The following is an 18866-nucleotide window of genomic DNA, read 5'->3' as shown; positions in this document are numbered from 1 at the left end:
ATATTGGGGAATACCCGAACCAAACAAAGTCATCGTAGTTGGGCTTCACAATATTATCAAATTGGGCCTAAACAAAATAGCCCAGCCATTTTATCAATATGGACCAACTTAAAACATCTCAAAATTACCCAATATACTTCTATGATTAAATAGATTAAATAATTAATTATCTTTAAATTGTTGTGATTTTACGTGAAACTTATTCAAATTTCATTTCTAATCCACCCGATATACTTATTGTATCAATCGAGTTCGATTCTACTTACAATAAAAAAAATAATACTTTTAATATAAAAATTAATAAATTTTCATAAATGATCCACAAAAAATATTTATCTCATAAAATTGAAATATAAGACTATATTACAGGAACTTTTGTTCGAAATTTAACCGAAAACTTTAGACCAAACTTTAGGTTACGATGAGATCACACTGCTAATGTTGATTGTGAGTGAAGGCTAGGGATGACAATGGAGCGGGTTTGTCATCTCCATCCTCGAATTCCATCTCCACTCGATCCCCGCTTTTACGGGTTCGGAGATTCGCGAGGGTCAATTTCACATCTCCGTCTCATCCCCATTTCAAAAATATTAATGTGACAAGACGATGACGTGTTCGGAAATTTTCTCAAACCAAAACTTATTATTATCTATTATTATTAGTGATAATATTAATATTAATATTAATATTAATATCAATATGAATAATAATAATATTATTGTTTTTTTAAAAAATAATAATATTATATTATTAATAGTAATAATAATATTATTTTATTATTGATATTGCTTTTCGGACGGGTTCGAGGATAGGGATAGTAATATCATATTTGTTCCGAACTACTTCGGAGATTTTTAGCGATTTTAAAAAATCACCGAACCTGAACTCGAAAAAATCGAGTATCCCCGTCTCCGTTTCAAGTTTTTCCCGCGGGGTCCCAAACTCGTGGAAAAATTATCATACCTAGTGACGACCACTGAAACTACTGTTCGGCCCTTATTTTTAATATTAACTTCAGTCACCAGTTCCATCTTTTCAAATTTCAAAATCATCTCAATTTTTTCAATTTTCTATAATAAATTGAAAGTGTTGCATGATATTTCCAAAATTTTGAAAATATCCAAACATCTGGTAAAATATAAATTTATAACTTATAAGATATTTTATTCTATAATATTTTATTTGGTGTATTTGATCATTAAACAATCGACAGATTTCAGATTGCTGGTTGTTACTTAATAAAATCAAAATAGGTCTAATAAAATATTCAACGGGCATTATTATCTACAACTTAAGTACAAATATTATATTAATATATAAAAGTCGATACAATTTAACAATCTATAATATACCAAGGATAAATTACATCAAGTAAAATACTATTTCACAACTCACTAATGAATTAATAATTTAAAAATCAAATTACTATATTTTTAAAAAATAGATTTCATTAAAAAAAATAGCTTTAATAATTTTTTAATAAAAAAACAAATTATATGCATAAAAAAATGAATAGGTCTCTTGTGAGACGGTCTCAAGAATCTTTATCTGTGAGACAGGTCAACACTACCGATATTCACAATAAAAAGTAATACTCTTAATATAAAAAGTAATAGTTTTTCATGGATGACCCAAATAAGAGATCCGTCTCACAAATACGACTCGTGAGACCGTCTCACACAAGTTTTTGCCTAAATAAATCTAGATGATATGATCTCGTTTCTACAAATAAATTCAACTTGCACTGTCGCAAGGCATGACAAATGCTAGATGGTTTGATCTCGTTTTCGCCCAAACTATCGATACAGAACCAGAAAACAAACATTTAGCAATGTCACAAGTTTAAAGATGGAAAAAGATGACGGGGACAAGAACTTGGAAGAGAGCATCCACCAGCATTTTTACTTGCAAAGGCCGCAAGCCAGCAAACAGAAGTACACATCACGGGCATTGAATCGGCGCTCAATGCATACGTTTTATTGGCTAGTAAGACTGTATGGCATCAAGAAATGTGGTAAATCAAGCCTGTAATTGGTGTGGCCTGCTTGTGTGAATAAAGCTCCATGTACAGCATGCAAACCTTGGAAGCTGTGAAATCTTCACAGAAGGATAATTGACTTTCGCTTTGGCTGTAATAAAAGAAGAAAGATAAGGCATCAGAACTATTAATCATTCCCAAAATATTTCAGCTTTACATACGCCTACATTTGTAGTTAGAAACTGGTTATTCTAGGTAATGTAACACCAAACCCATTGATCACTGCTGGATTATGTGACCTACATGAGATCTCTTCAACACCCAATTGATTCAGTAGTAGTATCCAATACACAAGGAGCATGGATTGGTGCATTGGTTAATCCTTAGGCAGTTAGGTAGGTACCCTCAATTTTTTAAAAACAAAGAACACAAACCCACCCCATATTGGAGCAAATGTTCGTCACAAGGAAATGATTATCTGAACAATGTCTTCTAAACATCACCACACTAGATACGCAAATGACGATACATACAGTTGAACTTTTCACGATAAGCAAAAGGCCAACTTGATCTATTATAACATCAAGTAGGTCCGAATTAAAAAAAGAAAACACCCGACAAAAGTTGGGCTTGATGAGAAGATTGCGATGCTTACATATGTCCTTTCAACCTCTTCAATGAATTTCTCAGGGTAATCGAAATACTTAGCACATTCTTTCTTTATTGCTGCCGAAAGAGTTCCCTCACCAGCCTTTTCAAGATTCCTTATTAAAATGGTCAAGGCTAACTTATCTGGATCGCAACCTGAAGCCTTCATCAGCTCATAAGCATTCATTGCTTTGTTTACCTTTCCTACTTTGAAATATGCTCCAATCATCTCGGTGAAGGTCCTCGTGTCAGGTTCTAAGCCTTCGTTCCTCAGCTCCACAAAGAGCTGTTCAGCCATCTCAATCATTTTGTTCTTACCCAACATCATTATCATTTGGTTGAACAGAGATAAATCCGGTGCATACCACACCTCCTTCCTCACAAAGTCAAAGACCTGAACCGTCTGTAAATTTCAGATAACCCACATTTAAGAAACTAAAAACCCCCATTAGGGGCCATAAGAACACAAGTGCACGCTCAGTGAATAATGTGATCTCGAATTTGCAAATCAAGAAAATTTAACACTACATCACACCTCAAATGTCAAAAACAGATCGAATAAACTACGGATTCACCGGTTGAGTAATATCACGACAAAATATTAAATCAAATCCCAAAACCTGGAGAAACACTTCAACATCACTAATCCTAATATAAAGCAATTAACCTTTTTGCATTATTTAACTGTTGAGGATCACCATAAATCCAGTGCAATAACTTAGAAAGTTTGCATAAACGGCAGTACCACGTATGTTAACAAGGATATACAAATGCTTTTATAAGACAAATCAAGCAGCAAAATCAACAAATCTCCACAGGGCTTGACCGTGAAAATCAAGAAACGAGACCATCAAGAATTCAAGAGACGCGGAAAAAACTTCAAATTGATGAACAATACCTCGAGGGCTAGATCCAATTCATTTTGCCTCTGCAATTCAGCCAACGTAGCCAACAAATCATCCTTCAAAAGCCGGCTGACTTTTGTGCTGAAAACATGCTCCAATTTAGAAGAGTTTTGGGCCAATTTCAGGCACTGAACTGCTTGAATGGCCTCAGTGGAGATCACCCGTTTCCTCCACAGGGGTTTCCGTGGCCCATTTCTCAAACCACAGGCGATTCTCGGTGTGTTTCGTGCGTGAATAAAGGTGGAAGTTTGGGGCTTTTCGCAGAAAGCCAATTGAGAGAACTTAAAACTCATCATTCAAGAAGAAAAAGCAGCCTCTGTTTCCAGCAACCCGGGGTTTCATACAATTTGAGGAGATTTGGTACCCGTACACTATTTCTAATCAAAGCCATATATTAGCAGAAATTGAAACTTTTATTTTTCAAATTTTAATGGAGGCTGATGAACAATATCAAGCTTAGGAAAGGAAATCAAACCTAATAATTCATCAAAACTTGAAATATTGAATACAAAAACTTTAGTTTAAAAAAAGTGGTTTTTTTTGTTTGAAAAAGTATAGTAAAATATTTTTGTTTTTATTTTTAAATAGAAATAAAAATAAAAACAATTAAAATTTTAATTTAAAACCTTTTTTTTTTTAATGTGGATCAAACTAGACGATTGATTGAACATTTTTGTCATGGACCCTGGGCTCTAGCTACTTGTACTAGATCCATATCTAAATATAAGTGGTAATTTATTAGTATGATATTGTTCATTTTAAACATAAACTTCGTCAACGAAGATATCTTCCAGACTTTTAAATATATGATTTTTTCCATTTATTTTCAATCCGAGACTTTGGTTTCATTCTCACATAGATATTCTGTATGTTTATGTCCTATTTTTCATGTTTCCATAATGCAAACAAGTTGTATCGCGAAACACATCATTTCAGAAAATTAGATATATTAAACTTAGTATGTAATGTTACATAATGGAGCAGGAATGGACATTTTCATCACTGAAAAGGGCAGCATACTTCTCTTCATGGGCATTTGGGCTTGGGAAAGCTTGAACAACGTTTCTTACATAGCCCGGCGGCGCCTTCTTGTCGTATACTTGAGGTGCATAAGGGTAATATGTCAGGTCGTACTTTACGTACGGCCACATCTCCGCCGCCTTCCCCGTGCTCCTCACTTTGCTCAACACCTTCTTCGGATCCACGTTTCCATTCACCGTCACTCGACTTTCTTTCCTATTTACGTCCACTGATTTTGCACCTGATCAAATACAACCCAACATATTTAGCCTTGGTAGAGCGATCGACAAAAACACGGTGATCCATGTCGAGATCATATACGGTTTAAACTATTTTGTTTATAATTTTTGATAAAACGATATCTTCACGTTCTAGAAGGCTTGATCACTAAAAGAATAGTAATCAGTGGTCTAAATTGAACCATATAGAATGATAAAGACATCATATATAGCTAGTAATCATTTTTTAAGAACTAATTGGTGATAATAAAATTCAGTATGTAATAATAAAATTTTAAAATATATACTATTTATTTATTTTTTAAAAAAAGCAGTAAAGATTTATGAGATATGCCATCTGTATTTATGGAAGATTTTTTAGAATTTTTTACTAAATATTTAAGTGAAAAACGAACATCATTCCAATGCAATTACATATATCACTATTAAGTATCCGAGAAAATAACTCTCAACGCGTGGAAATCGACATATAATATTTTTTTATATACATATTTTAATATATCCAAAAGCAAAATATGGGGAAAAACATGACCAAGAAAACTGAAAACCCATGCCATGAATATCATTTAATATCGAACTATACATTAGTTAAAAGTTTTAAATTATAAATTTTCAATTTTGATACCATATTTATTAATGAAATTAGATACTTTATAGTAGAAGAATAATATTTATAGATTATGGGAAGCTACCTTTCATGGAAGAAACTGCATTTCTAATCCGCCTTTCGCATCCTTCACAGTCCATTTTCACCTTTATTTCAACCGTCTGCGTATATATATAAACAGTTTTGATACGTTGTACACCCATCGTCCTTATCAATGAAGCGACACTTATTTATTTCATTTACAATTTGGATATATTTCATCACATCCAATAGAGGAGTACCAACTTATTTGCGAGCGATGAAAAACATATTAAAAGTGTATATATAAATATCTATCTATATATATAGATATATGTATATTACCCTCATTGGCTTGCGCTTGCTTTTTCTTGTGCTCGTAACTTCAAATACATCCGAAATATGATCAAGAAAACCCATTCTTTCTGTATATTTTGTTGAGTTTTCCTTCTTTTTTTTCCCCTTCGTTTGAATTAAGGGGTTTGGGCCTTGGGAGAGAGGAAGGGGTGGGTGGGGGGGGGGGGTGGGGCAGATGCTTTTCTTTAGCTGTGTGTAACCCTCTATTTATAGACTCAAACACGTAAGACATTCACCTATTTATTGGATTTGGTATATTATTTAATATTCATTCATTTATTTATTTTACTTTGTAAAATAATTAATTACTACTTATAGTAACATATTAAGATGACAGGAAGACAGACGACGTCATTTGTGTCACCTAATTATTTGCCCAGATAATTAATCAAGGAATTGCTTTACTTGCCGTATAATTAATGAATTTTTAAATAAGATTGTTCATTAATATTTGTTTATTCAAATTTAATTAATATTATATATTCAAAAATTCGAAATAATTTAATTATGGGGTTGCATGCTACTTAAACAATATTTTTAAATTAAGCCAAATTGAGAATAATTCGCAAAGTTTAATAGGTCTTGTTAAGTTTCCACGTCAAGTCGACCTATTTTTATTTTAATTAGTAATGTGATGATAATTTATATATAATGTTGTGACATGATTAAGACTATGTGATAATTTATATATAAGTAATTTGAGAAATTCAAAAATATGGAAATCTGAAACTATTTATTAATGATATGGAGCCCATTTTGGTTGCATTATTTGTGTAAGAAATAATAATGGTGGCAAATTGCGACATATTTCTGACTACAATTTCTAACAATCAAATCATATAATAATTATAACGATGCGTAACATGTGGAAACGACTTGTATCAGCTTGGTTGTCGATGAGTCGAGGTGTTAAAGATCGTGAGTTTGAGTAAGACTCGTGTTATTATTGATGATGTTTCATATCAGTTTAAAAATAAGTTTTATCATTTTTTGTTACTGACCGTTGTCTGAAACAGTGATCAATACCCATTAAAATATATTGTCTCTATTTTTTGATTCACTCTGACTCAGCCAACCATATCCTACAACATAGACTCGATAAATTTGATGTACGAGAGCTCTTCAGGAGGTCATTCATGTCAATACTTATCTCATTCTTACACTGTTAATCCAACAAAAGTTTTATTGTGTTTGGGGTGGTTATACACTTATAATTTTTTTAATAAAAAAACATTTTAAATAAATTCCATATTATTATTTAGTGGTTCAAACACAAAGTAAAAGAGAAGTTGGTCCTCGAGTCGACATTTTTCGAAGTTTGTACATAAACAAACCCGACACTATTTTATAATTTACGAGTTGTATATGAAATGTTACTCTCAAAATATCTGCGAGTGACATTTTCCAATGTAATATGACTCAAATACTAAGGAAATAAATGCGTTATATTTAATCAAATTCCATAAACATACACGTAAGTAATGCGTTTAAATATAATAAATAAATTAATTAATTAAGATCTTGGACAGCAAGACAAATACAAATAATCTTTTTCCCCACCCCTTGCCACTCATTTTTAGGCTGACACGTTGTACTGTGAGGTACACTTCACCATTTGAAAATTCTAAAATAATATCTAGTGATGGACTATATATGAGTAGATATTTTGTAAGATTTAATTCGTGAGATATGTAAATTTTGTTTATATTTATAATAATAAGTAATTTTTTACGAGTGATTCAAATAAAAAATCTGTCTCGAAAAATTGATTAATGAAACTGTGACACAAAAGTGTATATATATATAAACATACTCACACACACACGCACACATATTAGAGATAAATACGGGCCGAGTAATTTAATTGTTTTACCCTTATGATTTAGGACAGCACTGTGGGTACGTCGACCAGACACGAAACTAAAGAACATCCAGCGGTAGTGTAAAAAAAATATAATAATAACACGTTGATCAAAATATATAAAATTTAATAATCTTATTTAAATAAGATTAATATAGATGTTTATCTTACAAAATAATTATGATATTCTAGTTTGTCATATAAATTGCCATGCCACATGTCTGATAATAAAAATATATACGGTGATTCTACACACAAAAAAAAAAAAAAAAACCATCTACGGGTGTCGGATAAGTTTGGGACTCGATTTTTTTTTTCATTATTTTAATAAATCATAATTTTAATATTTTTTTTAGAGGCAATAATTGTAATATATTTTGAAGTGAAATATTAATTTTAAAATTTAATGGCTTATGATTTAAAATTTTAGAGAATCTACTATTTATTTATCGTATAATTGTTCCAACTTATGATAAAACTAACATGAGAAGATGTTAATTTGCCATTTTGTTTAATAGATTCAAGAGGAAGATCTCATACACGAAGCACGTTTTGTTGTGTAGCAATTAAACAATATTTTATACAATTTATGCGAAATTAATAATATGTTAAATTATAATTTTTCCATTTTTTTTAACACGTCAAAATATTGATTTAACAGCACTGGGATCCTAAAATAAGAATTATATTTAGATATCTTAACTTTCTTGAAGGACATATGGACAAATTGTTTCAACACTGTGTAAATTAATTGCATTTAAAAATCAGCTTGAAAACTTGTTGCAAATGGGATAATCGTGGTTGAGTTTTTTTTTTGTGTTTGAATTTTTAAAAAATGAAATGATATATTACCCAAACTAATTAACTGTAATGGATTTATTTTGGGCGTTTTATGATCACGTAGCATTATTCTTTGTGCTGCTTTAGTTCATTTACGCTAATATTTGGTATAATATCACTTTAATTAGATTTTAAAGCTCGCATGGTAGTATAAAGAAAGTTTTGTTCATGCTAGTTACATGGATAGTGTCTTTATTCATTTCAATACATGACACACATGCTTTGTGGATAAATTATGATCACTCGATCAATTATGATCATACAGGGCTCGAAGAACGAAGAACGAACATCTCACGCATTCTCCATTAGATTGTTTGCGTTGCTGGAATTGTGGCTTTTATTCCTCAATTTTTTAACTGTAAAATCACCTGCATGTTTATTTGATCATGCAAACAAAAATATATCATGATATTATAAACCTCCTCTGGATTCACTTCAGATCAAGAAACAACCTGTAACCCACCATTTTATATGATTTTTTTATTCAACAAAACTTTACAATAATATAATGTCAAACATTATTCCCATTGCAAGCTCTAAAATCCCAAGAAATTCCATAAAAAAATCGTGAGACATGCACAAATGAGTTTGTGAGTAGACATACATCTGAACAGCAAAATTACCGTCTAGCAACACGGACCAAGCCAAAATTGCCAACAAAAAAAGTGAGATTCTCAAACGTCCAACCTATGTCGAGCCTCATCATACAAGCTTCAAAATCAAGAGATCTATATGGCAGCATTTTTAAAGTAAAGCACGTTTTAGCTCCATCTTCTCCTATCCTCGTCCTCGTCAACTGGAGTGTACCATGAAGGTCGATTCTTCAAGTTGCTCAACCGATAATTCAGTAGCACTTCCTCGTTTGAAATTCCCCTCGTCGCCACAAGAACGAGACTTTTCAGAATAGGAATATTCGATATGATGTTGCTTGATTTCCAGGATTTGAACCAAAAGGTGCTGAATTTCTTCATTCTCACTTCATCCCCATTTCCAAATGACACGTTTGGTATGTACGTTCTCATGTTCTTCTCAGTTAGCGGAAAATCATAGGAGCAAACCATAGCATTGGGGGTCATGTCCTTGGCTGGATGGTTGGCAAATTGAGCAAAGGCTAGAGGATTTCTCCTCTCCAAAACTTCTCCTTTACCCCCTGCCCGCGTCCCGTCTAGAGGTTTACTGAGAAGTTTCCACACTCGATCTGAACCAGTCACACCACCATCAGAATCTAATTTAGGTACTGAAACACTTGCGTGATCCCATATCTCACGAGTTTCACCACCAGCACCCCAAGGCTGAGCATTAATGACAGTTCCATCATACCTCGTGATCAAATATGGGTTTTGTAAATCAACTCTAGGATATCCAGGAATATAACGGTAATATGCAGGTGAGAAGGCCACGCCAGGGTAAAAAGCAATTACAGCACCTACATCAGCTTCACCATCCACGAATAAACCTTGGCCGGCATCCTTATGTTGAATTTGAGATGGCTTGACTGCAAGAGTGTATCCAATGAGATCCTTCAGTTTTTCTGACACTTCGTACAGCCTCAATGGCTTTGTTGCAGGAACAGCTGTGTTAAAAGCAATTCAGTAGGATAATCAAGAAATTGTGTGCAAAGGCAGACAGGAAGATATGGACAAATATTACACCCATGTAAATCATCGAAAAAGGTTGTTACAAGTTGGTTTGGTGTTGCCATGTATGAATACCACAAACAGAAGGCCCTTTTAAAACCACAAACTCTGTATCTCAAATTCTGTCGGGACTGCTGTACAATAAATTGTCACTATATCACCTAGAACCAAACTTTATGTATGGTTAGGTTAATGAGATGCTACATGCGAGCATGCATATCCAATGATTATGTGCGATCATACCTGACCCCACATGAAAAAATAAAATAAAATAAAATAGGGTCAATATCGGTAACTAGATCTACCCTGATGGTCAGGTAGCGAGAATTCAACCCAATCTTATTATGATGTTTCTCAAAAGAAATGCTAAAATGGATAAAAGTGTATCACTATCACACATTCTTCTGTTGAGTTCTCCACTTCCTTCCATTGTAGCTAAACGGTTGTTTTTCCCCATGGCAACAGGGGATAAAGATAGGAAGGGGAGATCCAATCTCTCCAGAATAGCTTGTGTTTGCTTAGGTATGAGCACAGCAGCACTAAAGCACAGGGTTGATTTATATTGGAAACTCAAGAGTGAGGAAATCAGACATTTGAGTTTTATGGATGATTAATCATCATTGCTATCTTCTTTGCATATTATCAAGGGCACTAAATATCACTTTGCAATCAAAGGATGTAAAACCAGAAATTCTTTGAGAGTCGGAATAACAAACTCTCATTTTTACTATCTGCCACATATCTTCGGAAGGGTCCAACAACCAGCCTCCACGAACACATCACGCATATGTGATGAAACAATAATATCACCTAGAAAGTACCTTAACACATTAGGTTCAAGGGGGAGGGGATGAGGCTGACTCACCAAATGGACGAGCAAGATGCCGCACAACACATTTTCAGCGTTGCTAAATTTAACCATAAATTATACAAAGCACTAATGTTACTTACAAGGATAATTAGGTGATGGAGTGCTACTACCAACAGCAAGTCTAAGACCACTGTGCCGAGGAGCAGTACTTCTTCCTGAAGGTAAGTTAAGCGTGTCATCATCCAGTTTTGAATCAGGAAGAAGAATGTCATCCATACATTTGCAAAAAGTACCGACTTGTTCATGAATATTTTCATGAACTTGTTTCTCTTGTTCAGAAAGAGATGCCTTGCTGGACATGTCAATTATTTCTTCGGCATCTGCTTCACCGGCATTCTTTCCTAAACGATTATAGCTACATATGGAGTATTTACATAAGAAAAATGACCAAAATATCACAAAGAATAAAAGTTAAATAAAATGCGAAATATACTCTATGATAAGCAAAGGATGAGACACATGTTATCTAATAGAAGAATTGAATTGTAGGATATTTGCAACAACATTGTGATACTCATGGGACACATGAGAACGCTAGATTTACATAGGATACAGTTCTGATTGCGTTCACAATTCAAATATATTGATTGAACTATAAAGGCAAACACTTTCGCAGATCTATGCATATGTTGATGATTGGACAAAACCACCACAAATTAGTCATTACTATCTAGAAGAGGTTTAAACCAGTAATAAAACTTAGCAACCAGATTATCATAAAGAACCACTTTTGATTGAGAGGGAAAAAGTATGAAAGCCCTCTGTTTCCTCGCCTCAGTAAGGTAATAAAAGAATCTTCGAATAGCCTCAAACCATTGTGAATTTGTGATCGTACAGATCATGAGGTCCCAAATTCCATGACCAGTGATTGTCAGCACATTGATTCAATGAGTTTGACTCATTTCTCGATCTCACCATAACGTATTTAATTTATGCTCCAATATAATGTTGTATTGATAGAAACAAAAATAATAACGATTTTGAAACTCGACAACAGTAAATGGTTGCTGGAAAACAATTTTCACCACAAAATCTAAATTCAGATACTTTAATAGTATGCTTGCTGCAAATGCAAAACACTCGTTCTATCATCCAAAGACAATTAACGAACAAAATCAAAAAAATTAGCACAACAAGTAAAAAACCGAAACAACAGTTACCAAGTATAAAGAAAAAGGCGATTGATATCAGCTTGAAACTGGAGTTGCCGTCCATTCTTAGGTAATGTTGGACTTCTCGCAAGCACCTTCACTGCCTATTAAGCAATAAATATGATTATTCTGGATGTTGATTACATTTAACAGTTCTAAACCAAAACCGGAGTTAAAATGAAGCGGCAGCCAGAAATTACCTCTTGAAATTTCTGAAAGAGAGACGCCATTGGAAGGGAACGAGTAATGATCGGAGAAATTTGGGTCCGCTTCGTTCAAATTAGAGAATACACGGGGGCGACCACGTAAATACTAAATGTCGGAGGTTCACAAAGAAATTACACTTTAAACCCTTGTGTTTGTGCCCATGTTTTGAACGAGTATCGAGTTTGAAACTCAATTGTTATTTAATTCTTGTATGATTTTTTTTTCCAAAAAAAATTTTAATTTTTAAAGAAGAAATTTATTAGAATTTCTATATATTTAATTATCTGTTCTGCGTTGTAGATTTTCTAAATATACGATGTTGTGTATTTTTATACAAAATGATCCATTGATGTTGCGCTTGTCCACCTCCAAAGATCACCTAGATTAGATTATTGTAGACTTGTCATCCGTTGTATTGGGGACAAAGGAATTTTGTTAATATTGTTATATTGTGTTGTTCAATAGTGGCTTATTGATCAAACAGTGAACTCGAATTCAAATTTAATGGCTCGTTAAAACGCTTAGAAAGAAGTCTCCATGAAACCACCGGAGTTCTGTGAATGAATAGAAACAGAACTAACTCAAAATATTACCAACAAACGTTTGTGGTTCAACGAGCAAAATAATCGTGGAACCTCTATCAGACAAAAATTGTTCTTACTTTACAACAATGTGACTAATGTGTTGATGCATTTGCTTTCTATGTGGAGACCCTCCAACTGGTCCCGTACCCTTGTGAGCGTGCAAATGAAAACGATTATATTAACGCCTTAGAACAAGAAAATGACTGGTAGGATTTGCGAGTGTGAAGATTACCGAGGGAATCTCCAATGATTCGTCTCGAGACGTGTAACTCCAACGGTCGATATTAACAATCAAGAAACTCGAGAGTCGAGAAAAGAAAATTCCCCCCGAAAGAATAGCATGAAATGATTTTCCATACGAACGTAAACTTTTCGAATGTAACCTGTTCTCTCCACATATCAAGTATCAGGTGCAGGTACCTAACTCTGAGTTCCAATCACTGATAAGTTTGTTTATGGACTCTTCAAAAATCTTGACCTGAGGTCCCGGTTTCACGACATTCACATTACCCCATTGCGAACATGGATCCATCAACCAGCTCTGTCGACCTTTGCACCAAGCACCAGGCGTCACTCGGTTACGCCCACGCATGAGGATTTTTCTATCAATCATATCTAGCACTGGCTGATCTTTTTCAAACTGTCTGGCAAAAGCAGCCCCACTTTTAGCCATTTCATCATAATCCGACGTGTTGAGGTAATGGGGTTCCATCTTAGGAGGATCGTCCCAAACAAAATACCTCAAGTCGGCATTAACGGTCGTATTTTTGAACTCGGGAGTATTGCATATAACAGAATGGAAATAGACCTCGTGGGACAAGACCATATTATTAACATACATTAGAATGGTTCGCGGAAGATTATCCCAACCGAAAACACAAAATTTGAGGAAGGATCGACTCAAGACAACCCATGGAGAACCTGGAAAGTATTAAATAATGGTTTGTTGCGAGCAATTAACCAGATAGATTCAGATAATGTTAGAAACCTGACCATGCTGAACTATACATGTACTTACCCGTGAAAACCTTGAAAGCATCAGGCATTGGACGCTTCTCAGTTGCGTGAAAAATTTGAGTCCTTCTAGCCAAGTAAATTCCTGGGTCGACTACAATGGGTTCTATTCTTTGACCCCTGAAATGACAATTAGTACAGAGAATCAGTAAACAATAGGTGAAATTAATGCATAATGATGACAGTTAAGCAGTAAGAATTTGCATACTCTTTCCAACCCAAGTCACTAGTGTGATCGATAAAGTTCAGGTCTCTCTTAACCGATGAGAACACATGGGACAAGTCTGAAAGAAAAACGGGAAACTTTGCAGAATTAGCGAGCCTGATGTGCGATATAAATCAAATAACACAATAATATTGATGGCATGATAGCCCTTCAACTGAGTAATTTTTGAACAAATGCATCATATGTAATATCACAACTCTAAGTTCCAATTTCCCCTCCACCCATGAAACCCAGTGAGTGTGAAAAATTCGTCAGCAGTGCAATTCAATAAAGTTCAGCATCAAACCAAAACCCAAAGTTAAGACCTAAAGGGAAGTTCTACCTCCGGCAGTAAAAGAAAAACTTCAATGTAAATGCATTCAGTAACTCAAGGCAGTTCCATTTCTTAAGAGAATGTTATGGGGTCAGGATTTCTAACAAATAACCAATTTGACAAGCAGCCAGTATAAACTAATCAGATTCTTATAGGGACCTTCAGTAGCATAAACAGGACTGACATATATATATTCAGGTAATAAAAATTTTGACATGTGCAACATTTTCTCAGATGACAAAAATTTGGTGAAAGAGTAGCGTATCTATAGATAGTCGAATGCTGAAAATACAACGTATGCATTAGTTTCTCTGATCTAGAATGCTGATTTACCAAGGATTTGCAAATACAAAATTTAACCAAAACATACAAAATTTACAAATGCAGCTGGTTCTACTAGCATGCATGGTGGAGAGTATTTACCTTAACATAATTTTCAGTATATTCAGATATATTTCATCAAAGTATGATTTAATTCATCAAGATACAGGAAAGACTCTGAAATTGGTTAGTGAGCAGTCAAAATTGGTTAACAGTTAAAATATCCCAATCCACAAACATCGAAACAACACACAAACCAAAGGTAAAACTTCGAAACCCAATTGTATCGACACATCATGCAATTAAAATTTCCGATACTTGACATATAGACAGTAACAATTGCAAACGGAGCATCAGCCTAAGCTCATGGCACGAAAAGATTAGAACATTCCATTAACAATTAAAGTACTAGTTCTGCGAAGAGCAACCAAGATCAAGATTCAACCATCCCATAACTACAAACAAAAAGAAGCATGTGTGATTGAAACACAAAATGCTGCTCCACAAACGTTGCGCCAAGATGAAAACAAAACAGGAATCCTTATCAAACCACAAACTACTCCAGTGAAAATAAAAAGGCAACACACCAACTCTAAACATGAAGCTAGATAGCAATATCATACCATCTTGGGTAACCAACGGATAATCCATAGCACTAAGAGTTAAAAACCAATCCCACCCTTCGTCCATCTTCAACAAAACAGCTGCAGCCCTCAAAATAGCAGCAATATTAGTGGAACCCATTAAAGTATTTGGATCGGGCTTCCCGAATACATCCACGTTCTCAAAGGCCCGAACTGCTGGCACTGACTTCACCAATGCCGCCAGCCTCGCTCTCTCCTCATCACCTCCATCCGCCGAAATATGCAATAAATACCTATTCCTGGGATGGTACACCGCTAACAACAAACGGAAAATCCTCTCGCCGTCCCCTCGTCCACCGAAAATGTAATAGGCAAAAGCCGGGGGGTGGCCTGGCCCGCGAAGAACCGCCGAATCAAACGGCTTGTGGGATGAAAAGTCATTATAATTCGTGGAGCTGAATCCCGAAATAAACGATAAGAACATGAGAAATGAGACGAAAGCAGCAGAAAACAGGGAGAAAAGCCATTTCCTCTCAGCTCCCATCTGTAATCTTTATATGGCTTTTGTAGCATGGAATTAATATTGATTTACAAGCGTGGAAGAAATTTTATCCCAAAAAAACTCAAATAATACGATCTAAAATCACACCAGAATAACAATCATTGCTTCGATAAGCTCAATATAGTGCAAAAAACAAACGAGACAGTATCCACAATCACTCGATTGGATCAGAACGTAAATAGTTCTTTATTTTCCAAATTTCTTCGTGGGTTTTAATTCTCGTTTGAAAATTCCTTCTGGGAAAAATTTCTTCGGTGTTAGGGTTTGAAGGTGGAGGTAGTTAGATTTAGGTGGAACCGTGGAAGAGAACAATGAATTAGATTGAATGAATGATTAGCGATTTGGTGTCATTTCTGGAACTTCGAAATATATACATTTGTTTAAAATTTTTGAAATAATTTGTAAAAAAAAAAAAAAGTATTTTTACTCCAATTAGAATCACTGCTCCTTCTAAATATGATGTTGCAAAATCTAATATGATCATTATCTTATATTTCTAAAATTAGACGGTTTTGCGTTTCATTTTTTACATCAAATTATTATTCTCAATATATGTCCGACGATTGAATCTCGATATTAGAACGTCTTCTTGAATTTCGTTTGGACAATTCTGTATTTCATTCTTACATCAAATTATTCCGACAATCGATCTCGATACCATAATTTTGAGATTAGGGTTATATCTTGAACCAAAATCTCGAGACGAATTCCAGACTTAACCTTTACGAGCAAATTTCGGTATAAAATTAATAATTTTAATATTTTATTTTATTATTATTATATTATATATATATATATATATATGTGTGTGTGTGTGTGTATATATTTTAAGGTTGGAGTTTTGACTGTTGCTCCTCTGTCGTTTGTAGGGTTTACCCACGCGCCACTTAGACCATGTGGGGGTCTGGTTGTACCTTCGCTTGTGTTTTCATCAAAATAGAAAAATAAAATGAAACTTATTTATTTTATTTTATAGTTATATAAGACTCGTCGTTTACTATTTTACAATAAAATATAATTGTATAATATTGTAACTCAAATTTTTAGAATCGTAAAATAGTTCACATACCACGTTTTAATTGTTTTACTAGAGATTTTTTTAAATAACCTCCACCAAATTACTATAATTAATTTTAGTATTCAATTAAATTAATTTATCAAAATAATCTTTTTATTATATCAAACTACAAACTTGTCCTTCAAACCTTACTCATCATCAATTTCTCTTTCAATCTCTTTTCTTCTCTCATTAATTTCATGCGTTATGAGCTTTGAAGCACATCTATTCTAGTTCTTCAAATATTAATGAATTTCATTTTTTTGTCGACCTAATTTTTTTTACACAAATAATGATTGATTTTTTGTTTATAATAATATATATGCATAGATATATGACAAAACATTATTGTTTCTGTCAAATTGTTGAATATATTAACTCTAACAAAATTTTCTAATTTTGATTTTAATTTTTTTTAAAATTTGACTTGATTATTGCCATGATTTTCCATAAATTTAAATTTTTTAAATTAAGAATATTTAAGTTGAAATAAATGGATGATTTGCTTACTGCAATTGAAATATGTGTGAATTTTTTGAAGTTGAAATATGTGTGAATTCTTTTATTTGTATGTATTAATGAGTGGAAGATTCGCGATATGTTGACTCCAACAAGAATATTTTGAAGTTGAAATACGTTTGAATTTTTTTATTTGTATGTATTAAAACGTGTATATTTATGTGTTCTTGTTGATTGTTGAAATAATTCTTTGCTGAATTTATACAAACTCATCGCATAAACCCGGGTTCTAGGATCTAATTATTGGGAATTGATAGAATGTCACATAGTTATGGTGGACTCGAACCGTCTCCGATGGAACCTCCTATGTTGAATTAAATATTCTTAAGATTAGATTTCAATTAGTTATCAAATATTGAATTACGCATGTTTAAAAGTGCATAAAAATTGTAAACAGATATTGAACAATGATTGTAAAGTAACTTACTTGAAATAATGAACAGAAATGTAGAGCAATGACGGATAAATGGAATGATGTTTATGGCAATTGACATAAATCTACCTTTTTATTTATTTATTTATTCCTGATAACTAGGCACTAAACAATTGAAACAAATAATTTGGAATAAAAAAGGTAATATAAAATATTTTAATTATACAAGACATAATGTAAAATGTTTAGTAAAGAATGTAATTTTTAAAATTATGACTTTGAAATGGTTTAGAATAATCAATTTCTCTTGTTATACTTAGCAAATACAATTATTGTACTCAACAATTTATCTCTCAATAATTACACTTCTTGCAATAAATGAAAATCGAACACGTAAAATTGGTTTTGATATAAATTATAGAGCGCTTTACCAAAAGTTATAGCTGGTGATAACGGTGAAACTCAAATCTTTTAATCGTACAACAGTTCAAACATCACATTTCGATTGCTCTAATCGACGATTTGCATCCAATATATTGTTTCCAAATTCTGTAGTTTTATAATTTATATTTTTCCCAATAAATTTTTTTGCTAATTTATTACATGTATTTAATAGGCTTCAAGAAAAATTATTATGATATATTTAGCCGAAATATATTTAACTGATATATATATACTGTAATGAAATTATATATATGTGACGCGAAGTTAGTTCGTCCATATGTTTTTTTTTTTAAAAAAAAAAACGATTTTGAAACATTTTTTTGAGATAAAAAGTTATAGAAAGTTGATATAATTAATTAATAATTTCATTTATCCTTCTATCAATTTTCTATAACTTGCTATCTCATAAAAAATGTTTCAAAGTGGATTTTTTTTTTAGAAAAAAATATTGACGAACTATCTACGCGTCACTGTAGCGCGTGTGCGTGTGCATGTGCGTGTGCTAGTTTATAGATTATTGGAGGTAGAAA

The 18866-nt window shown here is 33.2% G+C and overlaps 4 protein-coding genes across 6 annotated transcripts; all 4 read right to left on the bottom strand.

Annotated features, from left to right (window-relative positions):
* Nucleotides 1-1706: 1706 nt before the first annotated feature.
* On the bottom strand, nucleotides 1707-3980 carry LOC140981765 (protein THYLAKOID ASSEMBLY 8-like, chloroplastic). The gene is made up of 3 exons (XM_073448220.1): nucleotides 3525-3980; nucleotides 2634-3020; nucleotides 1707-2129 (listed from the first exon to the last, which is right to left on the bottom strand). The coding sequence occupies exons 1-3, from the start codon at nucleotides 3825-3827 to the stop codon at nucleotides 2100-2102; spliced, it is 720 nt and encodes a 239-aa protein (XP_073304321.1). The 5' UTR covers nucleotides 3828-3980; the 3' UTR covers nucleotides 1707-2099.
* A 418-nt stretch (nucleotides 3981-4398) lies between these two features.
* On the bottom strand, nucleotides 4399-5925 carry LOC140981314 (heavy metal-associated isoprenylated plant protein 21-like). Its single transcript, XM_073447676.1, has 3 exons — nucleotides 5761-5925; nucleotides 5483-5558; nucleotides 4399-4792 (listed from the first exon to the last, which is right to left on the bottom strand). The coding sequence occupies exons 1-3, from the start codon at nucleotides 5833-5835 to the stop codon at nucleotides 4500-4502; spliced, it is 444 nt and encodes a 147-aa protein (XP_073303777.1). The 5' UTR covers nucleotides 5836-5925; the 3' UTR covers nucleotides 4399-4499.
* A 3029-nt stretch (nucleotides 5926-8954) lies between these two features.
* Nucleotides 8955-12531, bottom strand: LOC140981382 (uncharacterized). The gene is made up of 4 exons (XM_073447770.1): nucleotides 12333-12531; nucleotides 12142-12236; nucleotides 11062-11336; nucleotides 8955-10046 (listed from the first exon to the last, which is right to left on the bottom strand). The coding sequence occupies exons 1-4, from the start codon at nucleotides 12360-12362 to the stop codon at nucleotides 9235-9237; spliced, it is 1212 nt and encodes a 403-aa protein (XP_073303871.1). The 5' UTR covers nucleotides 12363-12531; the 3' UTR covers nucleotides 8955-9234.
* A 298-nt stretch (nucleotides 12532-12829) lies between these two features.
* On the bottom strand, nucleotides 12830-16316 carry LOC140981471 (beta-glucuronosyltransferase GlcAT14A-like). Of its 3 annotated transcripts, none has more exons than XR_012176086.1 (5): nucleotides 15421-16315; nucleotides 14146-14221; nucleotides 13942-14057; nucleotides 13109-13844; nucleotides 12830-13052 (listed from the first exon to the last, which is right to left on the bottom strand). XR_012176086.1 is itself a non-coding variant. In XM_073447886.1 (5 exons), exons 1-5 carry the CDS (start codon nucleotides 15923-15925, stop codon nucleotides 13330-13332), a joined length of 1017 nt encoding a protein of 338 aa, XP_073303987.1. In that variant the 5' UTR covers nucleotides 15926-16316; the 3' UTR covers nucleotides 12830-13329. The 3 variants fall into 3 exon arrangements, 2 of the variants coding, with proteins under 2 accessions (XP_073303987.1, XP_073303986.1); XM_073447886.1 differs by having other exon boundaries at nucleotides 12830-13567; nucleotides 13763-13844; nucleotides 15421-16316; XM_073447885.1 differs by having other exon boundaries at nucleotides 12830-13844.
* Between the last annotated feature and the right edge of the window lie 2550 nt (nucleotides 16317-18866).

This window comes from Primulina huaijiensis, chromosome 7 (genome assembly GCF_012295235.1).
Source record: "Primulina huaijiensis isolate GDHJ02 chromosome 7, ASM1229523v2, whole genome shotgun sequence".
In the NCBI taxonomy this organism is placed as follows: domain Eukaryota; kingdom Viridiplantae; phylum Streptophyta; class Magnoliopsida; order Lamiales; family Gesneriaceae; genus Primulina; species Primulina huaijiensis.
Note: the sequence above shows the minus strand (reverse complement) of the source record. Positions and strands in the feature narration are given on the sequence as shown.

Coding starts and splice junctions, on each gene's coding strand:
- LOC140981471 (XM_073447885.1), bottom strand. CDS start 15,925: ATGGGAGCTGAGAGGAAATGGCTTTTCTCCCTGTTTTCTGCTGCTTTC. Junction 14,058..14,145: donor AGTGACTTGGGTTGGAAAGA/GTATGCAAATTC, acceptor TTGTCATTTCAG/GGGTCAAAGAATAGAACCCA. Junction 13,845..13,941: donor TGCTTTCAAGGTTTTCACGG/GTAAGTACATGT, acceptor AATACTTTCCAG/GTTCTCCATGGGTTGTCTTG.
- LOC140981765 (XM_073448220.1), bottom strand. CDS start 3,827: ATGATGAGTTTTAAGTTCTCTCAATTGGCTTTCTGCGAAAAGCCCCAA. Junction 3,021..3,524: donor AATTGGATCTAGCCCTCGAG/GTATTGTTCATC, acceptor CAGACGGTTCAG/GTCTTTGACTTTGTGAGGAA. Junction 2,130..2,633: donor AAGAGGTTGAAAGGACATAT/GTAAGCATCGCA, acceptor CTTTTATTACAG/CCAAAGCGAAAGTCAATTAT.
- LOC140981314 (XM_073447676.1), bottom strand. CDS start 5,835: ATGGGTTTTCTTGATCATATTTCGGATGTATTTGAAGTTACGAGCACA. Junction 5,559..5,760: donor GCAAGCGCAAGCCAATGAGG/GTAATATACATA, acceptor ATATATACGCAG/ACGGTTGAAATAAAGGTGAA. Junction 4,793..5,482: donor TGCAGTTTCTTCCATGAAAG/GTAGCTTCCCAT, acceptor GTATTTGATCAG/GTGCAAAATCAGTGGACGTA.
- LOC140981382 (XM_073447770.1), bottom strand. CDS start 12,362: ATGGCGTCTCTCTTTCAGAAATTTCAAGAG. Junction 12,237..12,332: donor TCTTTCAGAAATTTCAAGAG/GTAATTTCTGGC, acceptor ATTGCTTAATAG/GCAGTGAAGGTGCTTGCGAG. Junction 11,337..12,141: donor CGCCTTTTTCTTTATACTTG/GTAACTGTTGTT, acceptor CTCCATATGTAG/CTATAATCGTTTAGGAAAGA.